This window comes from Taudactylus pleione, unplaced genomic scaffold (assembly GCF_031769625.1).
Source record: "Taudactylus pleione unplaced genomic scaffold, aTauple2 ptg000155l, whole genome shotgun sequence".
Classification (NCBI taxonomy): domain Eukaryota; kingdom Metazoa; phylum Chordata; class Amphibia; order Anura; family Myobatrachidae; genus Taudactylus; species Taudactylus pleione.
In genome coordinates, this window is record NW_028284557.1 from 2,543,401 (window position 1) to 2,563,636 (window position 20,236).

The 20,236-nt window shown below is 40.6% G+C and overlaps 1 protein-coding gene across 8 annotated transcripts in view; it reads right to left on the bottom strand.

The window, feature by feature from the left end:
* SRCIN1 (SRC kinase signaling inhibitor 1) overlaps positions 1-20,236 on the bottom strand; it is a 542,753-nt gene that overhangs the window by 52,757 nt on the left and 469,760 nt on the right. For 6 of the 8 annotated variants that reach the window (XM_088474595.1, XM_088474594.1, XM_088474596.1 and 3 more), the window contains 7 exons: positions 19,447-19,642; positions 18,971-19,169; positions 18,200-18,362; positions 13,833-14,665; positions 10,559-10,651; positions 9,709-9,743; positions 2,085-2,260 (listed from right to left, as the gene is read on the bottom strand). In XM_088474595.1, coding sequence (XP_088330721.1) covers positions 2,085-2,260; positions 9,709-9,743; positions 10,559-10,651; positions 13,833-14,665; positions 18,200-18,362; positions 18,971-19,169; positions 19,447-19,642 — 1,695 coding nt within the window. The remainder of the gene's footprint in view (positions 1-2,084; positions 2,261-9,708; positions 9,744-10,558; positions 10,652-13,832; positions 14,666-18,199; positions 18,363-18,970; positions 19,170-19,446; positions 19,643-20,236) is intronic. The other 2 variants (XM_088474598.1, XM_088474597.1) reach the window with 1 other exon arrangement.

Genomic DNA, 20,236 nt, shown 5'->3' on the forward strand with positions numbered 1-20,236 from the left:
GTGCATACACACGATCAGATTTTTCCTTCAGATATGAACGATAACGATTTAAAAATCGTTCAGTCGTTCATATCTGAAGGAAAATCGTTCATATCTGACATGCCTGAACGATGGACGATCAACGATGCGCGTTCCCGTTTGTCAGATAACGATATCTGACATCTGATGGGTTTGCAGTCAGACTTGGACGATTCCATTCATTTTAATGCAGTCAAAAATCGTTCAATCGTTCAAATCGTTCAAAACTTTGGTAAAATCGTTCAAATCGTTCAAATCGTTTAATCGTTCAAATCGTTTAATCGTTCAATCGTTCATCTGACAAATCTGACAAGTCTGACAAATCTGAACGTGTGTACGCTCCATTACAGGGCAGATTGTATGTCACGTGCATGAGTGTTTGAGCGGCACAAAAGATTTAGTGACGGCAGAAGATGATGAACGTCCCGGTAGGCCTTGCATATCAAAAACAAATGAATGTGGAAAAACTTGAGAAGATAGTTCGAACTGATCGTCGACTCAGCATCCAAATGATAGCAGTAGTGGTAAACATCGACAAAGAAACTGTTAAGGAAATTTTGCATCAAGATCTTAATATGACAAAAGTTTGTGCTAAGTTGATTCCAATGCTTCTCATTGCCGGGCAGAAAGAAAATCTAAAGTGAATTTGTACAGACATTTTGGAACAAATTCAAGCGAATTCACATTTTTTTAGATAAAGTTATTACCGGAGATGAAACCTTGTTCTTCCAGTACGATCACCAGCCCATACAGCTCTCTCTGTGAAGCAGTGTTTGTCTGATAAACAGATTGCAGTGCTAGAACACCCTCCATACTCATCAGCCCTAGCAGCATGTGACTTCTGTATTTCCCCTAAAGTCAAATCTGTACTCAAGGAAACCTGTTTTCCATCAGTTACTGAGGTAAAGAAGAAAACAACGGAGCTGTTGAGACAGCTGACAGATAATGATGCAGAACAGGAGTACATAGAAGGGGAATGAAGTTAAAATGTAATTAATATAATTAAACAAATTATAGCATCATTCTCGTTATTTAACAGCCACACCTCGTATGCAAGAAATGCTTAGAGACCAGAAAGAGGTGACCTGTGGACAAGATCAAGGCAAATATCAGAAACCAGCAGAAGGAGCTGCACAATTGGGACAGGAATCCGAAGCGCCCCAAAGCCATAAAGCAGGACAGAATTCCAGTGAACAACGTCCAGGAGATAAAGTTGGATCCTCTGAAACCTGGCATACGTCGTGGCAACCTGTGGGGAACCCAACTTGGACAACAAATCCTCACTGACAATACACCAAGGTACACAACCCATCGAGATCTAAGGGGCACAGCTCAGCGTCCCCACCTGCGACAAAAGAGAGGCGTAAATCTGGGAAATAGTCTACCGGCAAGAGAGGGTCTGGATCAACAATTGAACATGGCATTCAGAGAGAACAGGAGCATCCCTCCCCCAACTATGCACAGGGGGCATGTCTGAGCTGCACATACCGAAAGAACAAGAGAGAGAGAAGCCATAAGTAGAGGACGCGTAAGCTAAGGGTCCCATGTTGATATAAATGACCTACAGCATCAATTCCATAAGACATCCACACTGATCGGCCCTCAGGTTTACGTACCTCCAGGAGACCATTGCTTCCCTAGAGTGGAAAACAGGGATCAGGTTCAGATTCACCCAAGATCTTAGCTGTAGCAATCCAAACTCTACGCACCTGATGTAGTATAGGAGGGCAGTGAGAGAGCGGAGATCTAGCCAAAATAAACTGTAGTGGGGTAAACACCAAACTGACCCTCTCAAAGAGAGAGAGGTGTATTTCCCCGTCCCAACGGAGTGATCCATTCGCGCAAATGTACCATATATCCAGCATCGCCAAGCCCCCCTCCCCTGTGTATTTTTTTAAAATAGCAAAGTAATACAGTAACTAGCACTATATATTGCCCCCACCCAATATCATTGGTAATCATGGCCATATAAGCATCTTTATCAAATATACTTGCTGTTTTGCAGCAGTCATCACCTTTTCCAAAGAAAAGCTTTCCTATCTAGTTATATCTCTGCCATTACAAACCTGCATTTTTTTCAGCTGCTGAAGCTGGTTCCTCAGCTCGCTGGCATTGTGCTGCAGGTCATGGAGATGAAGCTGCATGTGCAGGCGGGTGATTGCCTTACTCTGGTCAGCTGGGGTTGAGGTGGACCCAGGAGTGGGAGTGGACATTGGGGTACCAGCGTTTTGAAGGCCAGGAGCTAAGAGAGAATCATAAATAATATAGGGGTCATCCCTTTCTCTTAAAACTGAAAAATGAAATAACATGATAACATACTTCTACAACCCCTAGTAGTTGATGATTTGCAAAGATAAATACTAACAATTTTAAAGATATAGGGGTCTGTTTATCAAAGGGTGAAAAGCCCTATTACCAGTGAAGACAAGCATATTTATTCCATTAATACCATCTCAGGATAACAAAATACAATTAGTGACCAAATTCTTAACTATTTGAATAAAGCATTTTTTTTTTTACTGGACAGATTTATCTCTGTGATAAACGGAGGTAAAAAAATATATATTTTTATTATCACTGCTAAACTAAAATCTTGGATGACACTACTCTCTGTCACCACTAGAGGTCAATCACAATTAGTAGTTTCATTTCTGGTAAATATGTAATCCACTCTGAAAATACTGTATGAACAGCGCTAAGGTTGTTTTATCCTTACCCACTTGTAAGCTGGGACCACATGCAAATACTCCTTACAGCAAGGTACAAAGTGAACATAGCAAACACTTGGTGGAACAGATACAATTGTCCATTGCATCTTGATAATTTTTAGTGTGCATCTGAGACTTTTTTTAAGATGTGAGCTGGGTGCCTCTATAATCTCTGTCTGTAAAATACTACTGTAGGAATAATCTGTTCTTATATTGAGGAGTCTCAGTGGCTATCACATCTGACTCACTTTTCATTGTATGCAAATAATTGCTAGCTGTGAGATTACTAATAACTGGATAGTGGTCTCTGTGGGGCAGGAAACCTGGGCTGGACTGTTGAGTGAGTCAGTAAAGGGGCACATCCACTAGCAGATAGTGGTTCAACAGCACGATTACAACATTGTAATCGTATAGTCGTTCCTCTTCCCCTGCAGTGCCTACCATGAACGATATGTTGTTCAGTGTAGGCACCCTCCCTCATCCCTGAGCATGGTGAATCTGTCATTATCGGCAGATTGACCAGCATGTTCAGACGATGATTGATGTCGGAAACATTTCCGACATTATAGTGCACGATTTGTGCACGATTAATAAGCGATTGAACGATAACGATTTCGTTCAAACGTTCATTACGATCGTCTAGTGCAGGGTTCAGGGAGCTTTTTTACCTTTTACCCCATAATATATTTAGATGCACCTACGTTACCCCCTTGATTTGAAAGGAAGAAAATCATATAGTAGTGCCCCCATATAATACCCCTGCAGTAGTGCCCCCATAGTTATGCCCCTGTAGTAGTGCCCCCATATAATTCCCCTGCAGTAGTGCCCCCATAGTTATGCCCCTGTAGTAGTGCCACCATATAGTGCCCCTGTAGTGGTGCCCCCATATAATGCCCCTGTAGTGCCGCTTGTACAAAAAAAAAAAACAATTACCTTAATCCCCGCTCCTGTCCGCCCGGCTGCTCCTCGGAACTATGGGAGAGACATCATGAAGTCTCTCCCATTGTGCGTATGGAAAGAGGCGGAATCTGGAGTTCAGAAGAGAACTCCAGCCTCCGGCTAAAACGGCGCTGCAGGGAAGGAGCCAGGCGCCTGCTGGTAATAACATCTCAGCGGGCGTCTGGCTTAGAGCCTCCTTGCGGAACAGCCGGGCATGCATATGAATCATTCTATATTATATTATTGATTCATATGCATGCCCGACTGTCCGTCCATTACCCCCAGGAATTTTTTTTACCCCATGTGGGGTAATTTACCCCTGTTCCCCGACCACTGGCCCAGTGGATGTGCGCCGGCCACCAACTGAAGCCAGCCTGCTGTGCAAGGCTCTTACAGGGATACTGTAAATTAGCATATAAATCAGAAAGCAAACCAATAACTTTAGATTTGATTTTTGTAGTTTGTATGTAACGACAGAGCACATGAAGAAAAACTAAAATCAACATTTCTTTTTACCATTAATAATTATTTGTCTTAAATGGTTTTAAGGATAAACATAATTGAGCACAGGTGTCTTAATTAGTAACTCAGTTATTTTGATTTAACCATCTGTGCTCAAGCATGGATATCTCTAAAACCAGGACTGTTAGTGTGCCTTGAGGACCGAGGTTGGGAATCACTGCACTAGATTATAAGCAGAGTCCATTGGCAAGTGGAGCAAATGACCACATTTGCAGAAGAACAGAAGGTTCCATATGCAAAGGGGAGGAGTGAAGGCGTTCCCACTAAGTGCCTTATTTAATTAGCGGCAAAAATTGAAGTTTTTTTTTAGGCGAAAACAGCCGGATTTTATTACTTTGATATGATAAATTACCCCCAAAAAATTCGTAAGTTGCACACTTTGGCGAAAAACGACCACACAATTTTGGGTGAAAAAAAAACAAAACGTTGAAATTGATAGGAAGCTATTTATTTTTCCAGGAAATTATTGTTCCACGCAAATTGGGGTACATTAAAATGGGTGCAAGTATATTTTTGTGTCATACAAACGCAATTTTAAAAACCGTAAAAAACCGCCTGCTGCGAACGCGTTCAATTTTAAAATACTTCAAACATCCATACCGTCCCCCGAAAAATCAGACCCAATACATTAAAACCAGTTTTTAAAAATTTTTTACCCAAAATTTGCGCTGTCGTTTTTTGCAAAAGTGCACAACTTACAATTTTTTGGAGGGTCATTTATCATTAGAGGGGGTTCCAAAGGGTTCTGAAAGAAATCCCCATATTTTTAGCCAAAAATAGGGATTTTTGCATTATTTTTTCGCCTGGTCTAGAAAAGAGAAAACTTTTCGCCAATTGCGTTTTCACCTGTTTTTTAGTAAAAATTTACGGTTTTCGCCGCTAATTGAATATGGCCCTAAGGTACGGAAAAAGCACACAACCTCGTTTTGCAGTGCTACTGAAATACAATATTATTGTGCCTAGAAGGCAACACATTGGTCCTGTATTATTCTTTCTAGGCCAAGGAGAGGATGTGTATTGAAGGTAATGTTTTCGTGATTATTAATAATTATTAAGTGCTCCACAGCACTGGATAGTGGGGATAACAGAGGATACAAGGTATACAACATATGGGGATATGAAAACAAATGGTACTGTAGCGAGGGCCTTGCCCATTAGAACTGATAGTCTAGTGTGAAGATCATTAATATAAGAAGAAAGCAACTGCACTGGTAAACCTAATTATTAAACAGCCAGTGTGTTAAAAGTCAACATGTATGTTTTATAGAATACAACTTTAATATTGGATATATTGTCCGGCATGCACCACCCTGGTTATATAGGAGGATAAAGACTACCGGCAAATCCTGATCCTGCCTATACATCTGCATATTATGATACCCATCTATTGACTGGACACTAATTAACATTATAGGAAACAGTATTAATACTACCTGAATTTCTATAGTTGATGCCACCACATGCTGTATTTTCAAAAAACAAAAGTATATATTTCTAGGCATATATTTTATCTTGCTGTGAACATGTATTTTTAAACTGGTTTCATATGTAGTGTAACTATTTCTTGTTATATTATTTCATGCGTCCGATTTTTTTACGCTACATATTTATATGTTAATTATGTTGTTTTAATAGAACACACATGTTGTCTTTTAACATATTGGCTTTTTAATAATAAGCTTTACCAGCTGCTTTCTTCTTATATTAGTGTCTGTTATTGTGGGGTTAACAATGCAGCAGGTATCCCTTAATCACAGGTATGACTCTGGCTCTTTAGAATTTTTCTGCTGTTCCTGTAGTGAGAAGATCAGGCACAGTTATTGGTTTTTGGTATATGGCTCACTATATTAATATCCGAGGCTACAGCTGGCTTCTATTATGCAAAAGCAAGTCTTGTTATGGCTCCTTATGGCTTTCTAATCTCTAGGAAAGGGTGGATACAATGCATATTGCCAGTGGCACACACACACCTTCTCCAAATTGCACTCGCCCCTCACCATAAACACTTTGGGCAGCCGCAACCTCCCTCTCCTCCCCACTGCCTAATCTCCTCTCTAGGGCCAAGCTCTCAGCCAGCACTGCCTCCTCACTCACTCATCTTCTCATATAGGGGCCCATTTATTGATGATCACATTTGCAATGCGACCTGGGCATGACATTACCGCCCATGATTGCATTGCAAAATGCGATCATAGCGCCGGAATGTATCATCCGGCACAAGCAGGTACGGGGCCTAAGAAAGGAGCCCGTCCCTGCGATGTGCCCGAATACTGCCAGGGATACTGCTCACGCACTGTCCCGCTGACTGCACATGCGTGGCTGCCATTGCAGGGGAAGGGTCTCCCGGTAAGTTTTGCGATGTGTAACCCATTGGCTACAATGGACTAACTCCATCTTCAGATGGCGTTAGCCAAACTCCAGAATGCATTGCATTCCGGAAATTGGTAAATTTGGCACCATCGCATCCCCCATAGGAACCTATGGGGGATGCGGCTGCCAGTGAGAATGGAGGGATCACAGCAGGTATCGGAGATATGGGGGAAACCTAATATATGCAGTTAATCCCCGAAGATTAAGCCACAAATATACAATGATAAATGGGCCAGTTAGTTGCATCCTCCTTTATTGAAAACACACATTTCTAAATAATGCCATGCCCGGTACTTAAACCCACATCATCATACATTTCTCAAGTTTCTAGTTGTAATGGTCAGTGTGAAACCATTGCAGCTAAGCAGATCTATGTAATGTGTGGCTGCAGGGGATTGGATGAGTGGCTGTACAGTACATAGATCTGCTTAGCTGTAATGGTTACACTTTGACCATTACAACTAAATTCATACAGCTGAGAAATGTGTGTTAAATAAAGGAAGATGTAAATGAATGACAAGATGGTCACAAATCACACTATTACTCAAAGCTCACAAGTTATGTGTATGGATATGGTACAAGAGATTTGGTGTTTAAACCTCTCATGTGAAAAGTTGGCTATGCCACTTATGCACATGGGAGTGTACCAAGTCAGCATTTCCATGGAGAAATAAAGTGTAGCTACTCCCTTAAGTGGGATCCACATTTTGAAAATGGTTTCTGTAATGAACTATCAAAAGTTGTGGTTTGCAGACGCGGTTTTATAAATGTACTGAAATGCTTCACCCAGTGGAGGCAGCCATTTTATAGGCTTAAGCACTGTTCATCAGGACACCTGAAATCACTGCGCTAAAGCTTCATCCCCAGCTTTGTGAGGTTAAGAGATTAATTCAAACTGAGTACCCAGCAACCCCCCCCTGACGAACCAAATTTTTTTTTCAGAGACGGAGAGCTCAGTCTCCGACCCCTGTTTACTAATGCTGCTCCTTGCAGCTGTGAACGCTGGCCTCCGATCGCTTCAGAGGCCAGTGTTCCCGCGATTTGAGGAGCCTGTCCTGCACGCCTGCTGGATCTAGGCAGATCCAGTCAGAGCAGAGGCAGCAGCGCTGCAGGAGCAGAAGCCAGTGGGAACAGGAGCCAGCATGGTAAGGTAAGAAGTACTGGACTGGGGGGAGGGATGCATATGGGGCACTATTTTATGGGGTACTGCATAAGGGGACCTACTTTAGGGGGCCCTGTATCTGGGGCACTACTTTAGGGGGCCATGCATAAGGGGCACGACTTTAGCAGGCCCTGCATATGGGGCAAAACTACAGGGAACACTGCATAAGGGGCACAAATACAGGGGGCACTGCATAAGGGGCACAAATACAGGAGGACTGGATGATGGGCAAAACTATAGGGGGCACTCCATAAGGGGCACTACTTTAGCAGGCCCTGCATATGGGGCAAAACTACAGGGGACACTGCATAAGGGGCACAAATACAGGAGGACTGGATAATGGGCAAAACTACAGGGGACACTGCATAAGGGGCACAAATACAGGGGACACTGCATAAGGGGCACAAATACAGGGGACACTGCATAAGGGGCACAAATACAGGGGACACTGCATAAGGGGCACAAATACAGGGGGCACTGCATAAAAGGGCACAAATACAGGGGGCACTGCATAAGGGGCACAAATACAGGAGGACTGGATAATGGGCAAAACTATAGGGGGCACTGCATAAAGTGCACAAATACAGGCAGCACTGGATAAGGGGCAAAACTACAGGGGCACAAATACAGAGGGCACTAAATAAGGGGCAAAACTACCGAGGGCACTGCATAAAGGGATCATATACAGGGGCCACTACATATGGGTCACAACCACAGGGGGCACAGCATAATTAGCACTATTGCCTGAGAGCAAGTGGGGGAGTGGCGGGTTCAGCCTGAGAGCAGGGTGGATGATGCCTGCTTTCATGCTTATGGGGGCAGAGTGGGGCTGTTGAGATAACTCAGGGGGTTGGGGGTGACACATGAGGGGCCGCTGCAGTGGCATGGGGGGCGCTGCAATGACACATGTGGGCTGGAATGGCAAGGGAAGGGGATAGAGTATGTGAAGTATTATGTGAATCATGCTTTTTCAATGTATTTTATGTGGTTTTGGTTTCAAATGTATTTTATGTGGTTTTGGTTTCAAAATGTATTTTTTGTGGATGTGGTTTTTAAAACACAATTTAAGTGGCTGTGGTTTTTTCAATGTATTATATGTGGAAGTGGCTTGTTGCAGTGTATTTTATGCTGAAGTGGCTTTTTCAGTGTATTTTATGTGGATCTGGCTTGTTTCAATATATTTTATGCGTTTGCCCCTGGGTGACATCGAGTACCCCTTTGTGGTATTAACCTGGTACATTTGCTTCAAATCTGGTGAGGAAAGTGCGCGACCCATCTGAATGCAGCCTGAGCATGTCCATTGTCTGGTGATTGGGATGTGGAGGTGTAGGACCCAAAGTGGCTGGGATCTAAAATAGTAGGAGCCATGACTAAGTGGGAGGAGTAATGAGTAGAGAGAGGAGGAGTCTGGATTAATTCATAAACCACTCCACCTAAGTCTAGATACGCCCCTGCATGTTGCTCAGGCTGGGCAGTTGGTGCTGTCTACAAAAACCTGTAACTATTGCCTACACAAACTAGGATTTGCCTACACACACAAGAAATTAGAGACATGACTGAAGCATAAGGCACAAAGTGCAGAATGAATCAATATGTTACACTCTTATCATATTAGCTCAATCCAAAAAAGGGCTGCATGTAAATGGCTGAGACACTTTATTGGCTTCTGAAAGGGTTTTGGTGTAGCAGTATCTCTAAAGGATAAATGGAAATCCATAGGAACATTTTAGACCTGCATTATGGACTGACAATTGTTAGGGGTAAATTTACTAAAGTGAGAGTTTTTAGAAGTGAGTTTTAAAAGTGATGTTGCCCATAGCAACCAATCAGATTCTACTTAAGAGTTAGCTAGCACCATCTAAGATAATAGCTAGAATCTGATTGGGTGCTATGGGCAACATTACTTTTAAAACTCACTTCTAAAAACTCTCACTTGAGTAAATTTACCCCTAAAAGTTATTCCCATACAATATAGACATATGTACTTACCTGGTGATCCACTATTTGCAGCCTCTGACTTCTCACTGCAAATAGAGAGAGATTAGCAAAGGTAAACAATGTAATCATCCATTGTTTTGTATTATCCCATCAAACTTCACAAAAAATAAATAAAATAAAAATGTATATTTATATAAGTTTTGGGTGATCTATGCTTAATAGCTTAAATTTTATAAGGAAATGGAACATTTGCATTTTTTTGGTACAATGTTACAAGTCACATTTTCGTATAGGATAATCCTTCGTTGATTATAGCATAGATCACCCAAAACTAATATATATTAGTTTTGGGTGATTTATGCTATGATCAAAATATCAGAAGGAAATGGCCTAATAGCTTAAATTCTATAAGGACAATGGAACATTTGCATATATTTGGTACAATGTTAAAAGTCACATTTTCATATAGGATAATCCTTCTTTGTACGTTAAGCAGTATGATGATAATATGTGGAAGGCGCGTCACTAGTTCTCTGTGCTTTAGTAGAAATGCCCCTTGTTACTATGACCCCAGACTACCATTCAGTCAGACAGTTTTGTCCTTCTCAGCCAAACAACCAAATTGTACTGATGGACATTTCTGAAAACTGGTTTACAGGTAACGGTGTCAAACAAAAGATGCTTTTACCCATAGCAATGAATTTGATTCTGTAGTTTTTATGGTACAATTTAAGTAATTCAAGGAAACATCTGATTAGCTTCTATGAGTTACAGCATGATTTCTACAGGGTCACCTGTGCACCGGTTTTCCTAAATACTCCCCATGTGTATGGCCACCGTTGCTTGTTGAAGGAACCATTTTGCAGCTGCCATACCCTGACACTGCATTCTCTCTCTATACCTGGGATTGTCACTGTCAGACCCCCGCATAAGTGCACTCTGGACCAGTCCCGTCAGACTGGCAATCTGCTTTTCCATGGCCTCCATTCTTTCTCTGAAAAACATGACACCGGAAACATTACTGAGGTTCAATAAAATGACTTATGTTAGTGTTGCTTCAGTGAACAGTGAAACATCCTTATGCCTGTGCTGCTCCCTACCTCTGGAACGCTCTCCCTCTCCACCTCTCTACAAATCTTCAAACGGGCTATCAAGACCCACTTCTTCATCAAATTCTTCCAGCTCTCATCCTAACCCGCTCCTTCCTCTCAGGCTACCCCATCTGTGTCACGCCTGTTTGTCTGACCTCCCGATTAGAATGTAAGCTCTCAGAAGCAGGGCTCTCTATCCTCCTGTGCTTCTCCTTACTTATACTTTAATCTACTCCTTACTGCCCACTAGGGCACCTAATACTTTTACCCTGTTGCTTATTTGAGTGTTATGATCGTCAAAGCAACAATGTATATAAACCTTGTCCTGCATTGTATTGTACTATAACTGAACGGTTTCTTGTACACTTATTTTTAATGCACTAGGTGAGGCGCTGCAGAACACTTGTGGCACCATATAAATAAAAGATAATATTATTATTATTATTATTAATAATACCTCTAAATTGGATTTTGAGGTAGAAAACTCACAAATAATACTGACATCCAAGGATGTATGTGTCTTAAGCCTGTGCCTTGTGTGTCACCAAGGTCATTGCACATAAGACTCTCCTAAAGAGCCTTAGATTATATTAATAAAGAAAAAAGTGCAGACCCATTAATTGAGTTAATTAATAAATGATACCGCAGCAGAACACTCCAGCTATAAACATCTTGTTATTGAACAGTGAGCTTGGCAGAAGACTTGCTCACTCATTAATACACTAAAATGTGTTAATTATTAAAATTCATCCTACTGCTTAGAACAACAATTGCAGTGAACCAATATTAACAGTTTGATTGTAAACCTTTATAGACGTTATTAAGGTAGTAAATAAATGGTCTTAGGTCTCCAAGGTTACAGCAAAAATAATATGTACACAGAGTGTAACAAGGCAAATATAAAGGACTGTAGAAATAGTGGTGGTGACTTTGTAAATAAAACCAGCTTCCAGCAGAATAGAGTGGTATATATGTCTTATGTTTGTAACTCATTTTCAGTTATTGTATATGAAGTAGCGACATATATAATGAATAGCCTGCTTTTACTGAGTGGTATATAAATATTGGCCAACACTGTCCCAATCTTTATGCGATGTCCATTCACGAAGCTAACAGATGGGATTCTGCCATTTACCGACATTCGTCTGCACTATTTATCTGAAAGCAGCCATGTCAGTCTACACAACAGAAGGACTCAATCTGCTAAGTCTGGTTCAACAGATCACAATAGATACATTCTACTCATATCAGTAGTCTTAAGGTGCATACACACGTAAAGATTTTCTGTCCAACCATCCAACTAGTTGATTGGTTGGAATGAAAATCTGGTAAGGTATGAAAGCAAATGACAATCAGCAATTTGCTCCCAAACACCGGAAAATGGACAAAAACTGTTGTTAAAAGTTTGATCTAAACAATTTGTTCAAACTTGTCTTAACGACCATTTTCATCTGTTTTCTGGCATTTAGGAGCAAATTGCTGATCATCATTTACTCCCATACGTTACCAGATTTTCATTCCAACCAATCAACTAGTTGGATGGTTAGACAGAAAATCTTTACGTGTGTACCCAGCCTTAGGCTGGGTACACACCTTAAAGATATCGGCCCGATTTGGCTAAATCGGAACGACAAACCGGGCATATCGTGCATTGTGTATGCTCGATTTGTGCGCTCCCGCGGTCACATGCAATATCGCATGATTGACTATGCTGCACAGTCAATCACACGATATCTCATGTAAGGCTGTACATATTAATGAAGGACGGAACAGTGATTGTTCCGTCGTTCATTAAATCTTTTAAGTGTGTACCGGCAATCATGCGATGTCCAGGTTGAAGGCAAATCTCCCTGAACATCGGCACGATTGCTGGTCGTTTAGGTTTGTACCCAAACTTACCTATTTCCTTAGCCCATCCAGCAATCTATTCTTATGCCTTATATAACCTTAGTTTACACAGCAATCTGGAGCCCAGGCTACAATGTGACACCATCATAGGCGTGAACCTATAGGACACAGAGTGCTCCACAATGGCTTTTTAAACTAGTCAGTGAAACTCATCACTATCACATGATATCTCTGTCCAGATAGACAATAGCCCCTTCACCTAGTCCTACCGACCACCTAGATATTTGTTATACTCCACTATGTGACTCCACTTACGTAATTTTCTACCTTTTTGTTTATATATATATATATATATATATATATATATATATATGTGCTTCTCGATTTAATAGATGGACACCCTGTTATGTAGCATTCCCACTACAGCTAAGCATATACAGTAAGTGCATCCTTTCCTTTGATGTTATTGTACACAAGAAGGGGTAAAGTTACTAAGGTTCTCACCACAACATTTAGAAAGGCAGATACTAAAAGCATAACACTATTTTAACATCAATTCGGTTTTAAATTTCAGGATGAAACCAGTCTTCCAAAAGTCACTGCTTAGTAAATTTACCCACAAGTCTCATTTACCCACTCCAAGTAATTGCAATAAAAAGCAAAAAGATCTCCAATATCATTAAGATAGATGGCAATCAAATAGCACATCACAAAGATGCCTCCATGCAGTGACACATATTGTGTCCACATTGTAATGATATATGCAGCTCAGAGGAGACCATTAATAAATTACAGTATAGTTGCCAACTATATTGGTTCCGCATGGACTACATGGTGCTGCTATTTCCCACATGGATCTCTATAATTGCACTCTGTTTGGACAGAACCATAGATAAACTGATAAAATTGAAATTGATCCAAAATCACGGTTATAAGATAAATAATTTAATACCACCTGTATAAATAGAGTATAAAAAAAATAATAATAATTACCAATAGAAAAAAAAAAAAAAGTGTTTTACAACTAGCCCTAATATGCAGTACATTTCCATTTGCCATTTAGCCACAAGTCTGCACTAATTCTAACTGTAATGGCAATTTATGATTTGCTGATAGCTGTGGAGAAAAAGAGCATTTGCACATTGCAGCTTTAAATCAACTGTTTTATAGAGAGTTTAATTTTCATAGAAAATAATAATAATAAAATAATTATATATTATAAAGAGATGATCTTACCTGGTCTCCACCTCTTTTGTGGGTACTGGAGAGCTAAAACCCGATAGAGGACGTTCACCTGGTCCAGGGAATATTTCGTTGTTACCCGAGGAAGAGCTAGGGTTCCTTTGTTTGCCAACAGGGCTATCCATGAAAACGGAAGAGGAGGAATCTTTTCGGAAAGTCTGGCGTACAGGGGATGAGCGGTTTGAAGGTCCTGAGTAGGGGCTATGAGGGCCCTGACTCTGCTGAACATCCACCATCCTCCCATCTGACACCTTCTGAGGCGATGATGGTGGTATACGGTAACCCATTCCAGGACCATAGGTGTCGCCATATATCTGAGAGTTAGGTTTGTACATTCCATCTTCTAGATCTGTCTGTAGAGCAGCTGCAGAGTAAGTGCTCAGAGAGCGCACAGACCCACGCTTGTACAGGCCCCCTGGGTATGAGAAGGGGTCACCCAGGCCAGCCAGGGACTGAGTGGATGTAATGCTAAGTCTACCTTCATGGACCATTCCATAGGTATCTGAATAGAGTCCCTCATTCTTCACCAGCACCACATTCTTGTTGCTGAGATCTTCATCAGGCTTCACATCCCTTCTCTCCAAAATAGCACTAGGACTGGGAGAGACTCCTTGGGCCGGTGGAAGACCAGACATTCTGTCCCCATGGTGTACTGGACTTCCAGCATAGGAAGGCGGCCGTCCACCACTGTACGACATGCGGGAGCGTGCTGGAGAAGAGGACTGGAGTACTGGGGGAGGGGAACCCGTGGTCATGTGGGAAGCAGGAGACATGCTATTTAGGCGCCGAGTAGGGGAAGAATCCCTTGAACTGTACATCATCTCACGCTGTGAAAGGATAATTAGACAACATGATCAGGATGACTGAGGATGTCACAAATATAACCATGCCGCGCTATGTTTTCTTTTTTTACAACTGAGGACACTTAAGAAGTAGAGACACATACAAAGCACATACAGTTTATCATTTTTATCTCCAGCTAAAATGTCTTATTTTTTCCTGAGGCTGGTATTTGATCTGTAAAATACAATATTGATTATTCAATACCTAAATTATAGTCTATATAATAAAATTACAGCCTATACCAAATATCCTTAATTAAAAAGTGAGGAGAAAAACATGGATAGTCCTAATAATCTATTTGGATATCTGTTATACTCCTCATTGTTACAGGAAACAACATATAATTATTCATGGACTATACAAACTGTAATAACAACAACATTAGATGCATGGGCCACTTTATGGTACAAACTATTACAGTACTATAAGATTGAGTGAAAACAAAGAAACCTCATAATTGTGAAAACTGAAAACTAACCAGAGCTGCAATTAAATATTTACTGTGGTACAGAAACATACTTCTATGTTCATTAAAAAAATTAAAAATATTAAATATACATGCGATATATATGAAAAAAAAGCAAAAACTAAATTATCATGCTGGGCTGTCAACAAATACAATACACATACACAGGGACAGGTACAACAGTAAACAAATATACATTCAATACTGTAAACCGCTAACATACAGGACTGGTATTCTGGCCTCACTGAAAACATATATATGTCTGTACTTAGCTCTGTACACATTCATATAGAAACATACCTTAAATAAATATAACAGCATACATCCTGGACCTTTCTACACTATATTTTAGCACACATACAGTACATACATATGTGCATACATACAGGGCCTCTACACATATTACTGCACCCATATGTACTTTACCTATACAACATATTTTTGCACAGATACATACATCTTTACTTGCATATCCACATTAGTACACACATACACACTTGCAATACTGTACACATACCTGCAGGATACCAAGCAACACATACTATAGCACTATGACTTAAATTGGACCATAGAACCACCCTATAAACAACCGCTCAGCAGGCATCATAATGCTCTCCATGTGATGGAGCATCCCCCATCTCATTAACACACTACTGACTGCCCCGACGCATGCACTATGCAGAAGAAGGGGAATCCCTCTAATGTGAGGAAGCTGGAGACATTTGTATGCAGGATCACACCTACAGTCTCCAGAGACAGAAATAGGAACATGGGGAAGGAGAGCAAGAGAAGCACTCTGTAAAAAGATGACTCATTATCACAGTTAAACCTTTCAGAAGACCTACAGATAAATATATGCAGAGCGAGACATCTAATGCTTGGGCTTACACATTTACACAGTGCTTAACACAGTATACTGAAAATTTATAGACAGGAAAAGCCAGACTCATTACCTAAGTCTAAGTATTTGTCAGTGTGTACTGTACCTCTGCCCATATATACACACATCTTATCTTACTATCCACACAGATGCCCTCTGCTACAGAAATACAACTACACCGTCACATACATACAGCTACTGCTATCTCAGAGAGAAACCACAACTACAGACAGGCAAAGGACACCCCCTACACACACACTACACACCTCTCTTACTGATGATACAAAACGAAATACATACAATGGACAATTCATATATTTTACATGAGCTACAGCCAATGTACATACACCTTACACTTATGTTACTGTACATACAAACAGAAAATGTGCACACAACATATAGTTTCACATGAGAAACCCACCTTGCATTACATACAGATAGTGCAAACATGTAAAGTTTTACATGTAGAACACATTGCAGTACATACAGATAAAGATACACATCTATACTCTTCCTTACCTTATGTACATATCATGTACACACATGTATAGTCTTTCATGTAATAGCACACCTTGCATTCCATACAGACCATGTAAACCAATGTATATCATGTAATTTGCACACCTTGCATTACATACACACATTTATAGTCTCATGTAAAAGCACACCTTGCATTACATACACACCATATACACACATATATAGTCTCATTTAATAGCACACCTTGAATTACATACACACCATGTACACACATATATAGTCTCATGTAATAGCACACCTTGCATTACATACAGACCATGTACACACATGTAGTCTCATGTAAAAGCATACATTGCATTACATACAGACCCATGTACACACATGTACAGTATAGTCTCATATAATAGCACACCTTGCATTACATACAGACCATGTACACACGTGTATAGTCTCATATAATGGCACACCTTCCATTACATACAGACCATATACACACATGTATAGTCTCATGTAAAAGCACACCTTGCATTACATACACACCATATACACACATGTATAGTCTCATGTAAAAGCACACCTTGCATTACATACACACCATATACACACATGTACAGTCTCATGTAAAAGCACACCTTGCATTACATACAGACCATGTACACACATGTATAGTCTCATGTAATAGCACACCTTGCATTACATATAGACCATGTAAAGTCTCATGTAAAAGCACACCTTGCATTACATACAGACCATGTACACACATGTAGTCTCATGTAAAAGCATACATTGCATTCCATACAGACCATGTACACACATGTATAGTCTCATGTAATAGCACACCTTGCATTCCATACAGACCATGTAAACACATGTATATCATGTAATTTGCACACCTTGCATTACATACACACATGTACAGTCTCATGTAAAAGCACACCTTGCATTACATACAGACCATGTACACACATGTATAGTCTCATGTAATAGCACACCTTGCATTACATACAGACCATGTAAAGTCTCATGTAAAAGCACACCTTGCATTACATACAGACCATGTACACACATGTAGTCTCATGTAAAAGCATACATTGCATTACATACAGACCATGTACACACATGTACAGTATAGTCTCATATAATAGCACACCTTGCATTACATACAGACCATGTACACACATATATAGTCTCATATAATAGCACACCTTCCATTACATACAGACCATATACACACATGTATAGTCTCATGTAAAAGCACACCTTGCATTACATACGCACCATATACACACATGTATAGTCTCATGTAAAAGCACACCTTGCATTACATACAGACCATGTTACACACATGTATAGTCTCATGTAAAAGGACACCTTGCATTACATACACATCATATACACACATGTATAGTCTCTCATGTAAAAGCACACCTTGCATTACATACAGACCATGTTACACACATGTATAGTCTCATGTAAAAGGACACCTTGCATTACATACACATCATATACACACATGTATAGTCTCTCATGTAAAAGCACACCTTGCATTACATACAAATAGCCAATGTACACTATAGTTTCACATGTAGAAGCATTCCTTACATTACAGACAGAGTTCTGCACATGTACAGCTCCCATACCACACAAAGACACACACATGCTTCTGGGCTGGGAGCAATCGCTGCCACCTACTTCCAGCCCCCAGCCCAGACCCAGCCAAAGCCGGTGACAGCAGTCTGACCAGCGGTCTTTTCCGCTTACTCTCACGTCCCCGTTGGTGATGTGAGGAGCAGGAAACGAGGAATAAATGGGCTCCTTCCGGTAGATCTTTATGATACTTCTGTCCTGGATGTCTCTGGTAAAAAAGAAAATGTAAAACACCATCAGTACTGAAATAGGAAAAAAGCTAATTGTAGGAGTAAACCGGAGAACAAACAATTTGGCCATAATGAATAGAGAGAACTTTCATATTTATTTGTTTAGAAATGATCACATAATGTTAAACTCCTAGGTTAACTGACCCATCACCTTCACAGCTGCATACATACTGAAACAAATCTATTTTAACTTTTTTCCACTGTCCACACAGTATCCGCATGCAGTTATTCTTTCTGCATCAGCCTATGTCACCAGCTCACATGCAAAGGATCCAAGTCTGTGTCTGTGTATAGCCAGTGTGTATCTGACCAGCCTGCATCTGTCTAACCCAGACATATATCAGTCCATACCATAACCAATCAGGGACTTCACTTCCGTGTCAACTTAGCTCGAGCACCTCACGTAAGCCTGTGATTTTATTGCTACCTGCTTTTTGTTTGGTCTTTAATCTGTCTCCTACTGCTTGTGTATTCACTCATTTATTCCGAGGTAATTGTATAGTTCATTATTGGTCTCTGCCCTTTCTAAAAAAAAGGTCCCTTGTACTACATCCAAGTTGGCAGATAGTCGTTACACAATAAATACCTGACATCCTCCAATTCATAGAAGACATTGCGGGACTCATCCTTGATAAGTATGGCGGTGTTATGAGATTTCAGCATCCCCATGGTGAGTTTTTGCTGGAACATGTGCACAATAAGAGCATGTAATGTGTCCATGCTGGTGATCTCATGGGTGATGTGCACCCGTCTTGTCTCATCACCATACTGCAGGAACAAAACCCCTGGAAGCAGAGTGACAACTTTATTACATCTTAAACAATCGGTAACTATTACACATAAGGGTTCAATTACCAACTTTGCTCTTAGGAGCAACATTTCCGAAAATCCATCACAAAATATTTTTTTTGGCTAGTTTGTCTGCAAGCTGTATAGTTCACGGAACATTTTACATCAAAATGCACGGTTAGTAAATGGACCCTAATGTGTAATGTTGCCATGAGAAGAAAAACACTTCTGCAGCTGTTATTAGGATCACACAACACCCAGCTGAACACAGACCTGGTGAACGTAGTTTGGTTTGGCTGGTGGATCGAGACAATGGCAGGCTCTGCCGGAAACGATTCATCCTGTTGAACCCCAGTGGCAGCTCAGCTTCCGACATGGTCTCCAGGGATTCAGCAGATGCAAAGGACAGTTTGGCTGCTTGATCTGCAAGGCCAGGTTGGTTGCTTTGGGAGTGGCGTGAGCTTCTAGTCTGAAAACCAAAGAGACAGAGGGTGTACCAGCAAAATAACCAACAGATCAACAAGATACTCACCAACTTACAGCACAGACTCCAGGGACAGAAATTTTCACATTTGCTCCTTACGTAATGTAAAACACTATTTTACACTGAAGTTTCACGGGATGGACATGACGTCTGCCAAAACCCATTGGATCACTTGTGCTGGAGGAGAAGCACTTCACCTTGTGAGACAACTGAGATGCCATCATATCAATCTCTGGCTGACACCACCTATCTACAATCTGCATGATGGCAACCCAAAGTGAAAGATCTGTTATGTAATACGCTTCCAAATATACAGTGCATCCGGAAAGTATTCACAGCGCTTCCCATTTTTCCACATTTTGTTATGTTACAGCCTTATTCCAAAATGGAATAAATTAATTTTTGTCCTCAAAATTCTACACACAATACCCCATAATGACAACATTTAAAAAATTTTGAGATTTTTGCAAATTTAATAAAAAAACAACAACTAAGAAATCACATGTACATAAGTATTCACAGCCTTTGCCATGAAGCTCTAAAATGGAGCTCAGGTGCATCATGTTTCCACTGATCATC